Source organism: Contarinia nasturtii, unplaced genomic scaffold (assembly GCF_009176525.2).
Source record: "Contarinia nasturtii isolate CC-2019 unplaced genomic scaffold, AAFC_CNas_1.1 Cnas_scaffold_804, whole genome shotgun sequence".
In the NCBI taxonomy this organism is placed as follows: domain Eukaryota; kingdom Metazoa; phylum Arthropoda; class Insecta; order Diptera; family Cecidomyiidae; genus Contarinia; species Contarinia nasturtii.
The window spans coordinates 15665-16963 of record NW_022198151.1 but is presented as its reverse complement, the minus strand read 5'-3'; the positions used below and the strand labels follow the sequence as shown (position 1 = coordinate 16963).

The window sequence follows — 1299 nt, the reverse complement described above, 5'->3', positions numbered from 1 at the left end:
ACAATTTCATCCATAAATCGAACGCGTTCATCTGTTCGCAGAGCAGTTTTAAACCGAATCTTTGCCACCAATTTTCCGGCATAACCTACAATTGAATAAAAATTGATTTAAACCATTCGTAAAATCAAAATTATTTACTTTGCATGGGCATAAAGATGAAAAGAGTAGCAATTCCTATGATGGCAGCCCATCGCACTTCAGTCCATAAGATATATGTAGCTATAATTGATGTTATCGGTGATATCCATAACATATGTGCGGACAGTGATCCAAATCTTTGAATATCGTTTGAAAGCAAATTCACCAATTTTCCAGAAGATGTTTTACTTAAAGCACTTTGTGATAAACGAAGTATCTGTGAAAATTTTTCAAAGAAAAAGAATTGAAATATTTTCATAATTTCATATCTAGATTGCAGCGAATGGCTCATACCTTTCGGTAAATAAGACTTGAAAGAGCTATGCGAATTCTCATACTGTAATAAAAACTATTGAAATAAAAGTGCATAAAATCGACTCTACTGAAAACGTTGAAAGCGAACAGTGCGACTCCATAAATTATCGCATTGTCTCGTGATACTTCGGAATTTTCCCTGTGAATTGATTGAATTGATAATTATTCGCGATGAAATATATATAGATGTAAACTAGGGTACAAAGAATGTTAAAATTAACATAAAACAATACTTCACCGGTAGTAGCTAGTTTATGGTCGAAAATAACAACGAAATTTAATGTTTAGTCTACTCGTATAAGAAACATTTTGAAAAGTATTGTTATGTTTTATTTTTCATGCGACCTTCAATCGGGAGCTAAATTTTGAGTAATGTTTTTAAAATCGATGTACCCGAATGTATACCGTTATTGAGATACGAACCGAAAATATGACAAAAATCCTTTCAATAAAAATGGATATGTTAAGTTGCACACACACTCAGTGGAGAAGCAAAAAATTCCGACAATAATAACCTCGTACCAGAATGTTTTGAGTATTGACCTTATTAAAGATGGATGTGATTGTTTTTTTAGTTCTGTCTTCCATTTTCTGAAATTTAAGACATGATGAAGTGTTTTTATTTCAAATATATCTTTGAAAAAACAACCAAATATACTTTTCTAGTCGATCACCAAGTCTGTCGGACTGATCTAGTACAAGCGGTTCGAATGCATCGTTTGAGTCTAAGGCATCGTCTCGATAGCTTTGTTTAAAAATCGGTATGGTCCATCCAAAAAACAAAATTGATATCAAGCTCGCTGATTGACGTGGATTTTTTAATAATTTCCTGTACGCAGACTCCAT

At 32.7% G+C, this 1299-nt stretch overlaps 1 protein-coding gene across 1 annotated transcript; it reads right to left on the bottom strand.

The window, feature by feature from the left end:
- Positions 1-23: 23 nt before the first annotated feature.
- Positions 24-1299, bottom strand: LOC116341837 (probable multidrug resistance-associated protein lethal(2)03659; the record flags this gene model as incomplete). The annotated part of the gene is made up of 4 exons (XM_031769142.1): positions 1112-1299; positions 433-592; positions 139-355; positions 24-85 (listed from the first exon to the last, which is right to left on the bottom strand). Coding segments are annotated over exons 1-4 (627 nt in total), but the record flags the coding sequence as incomplete, so codon positions are not given.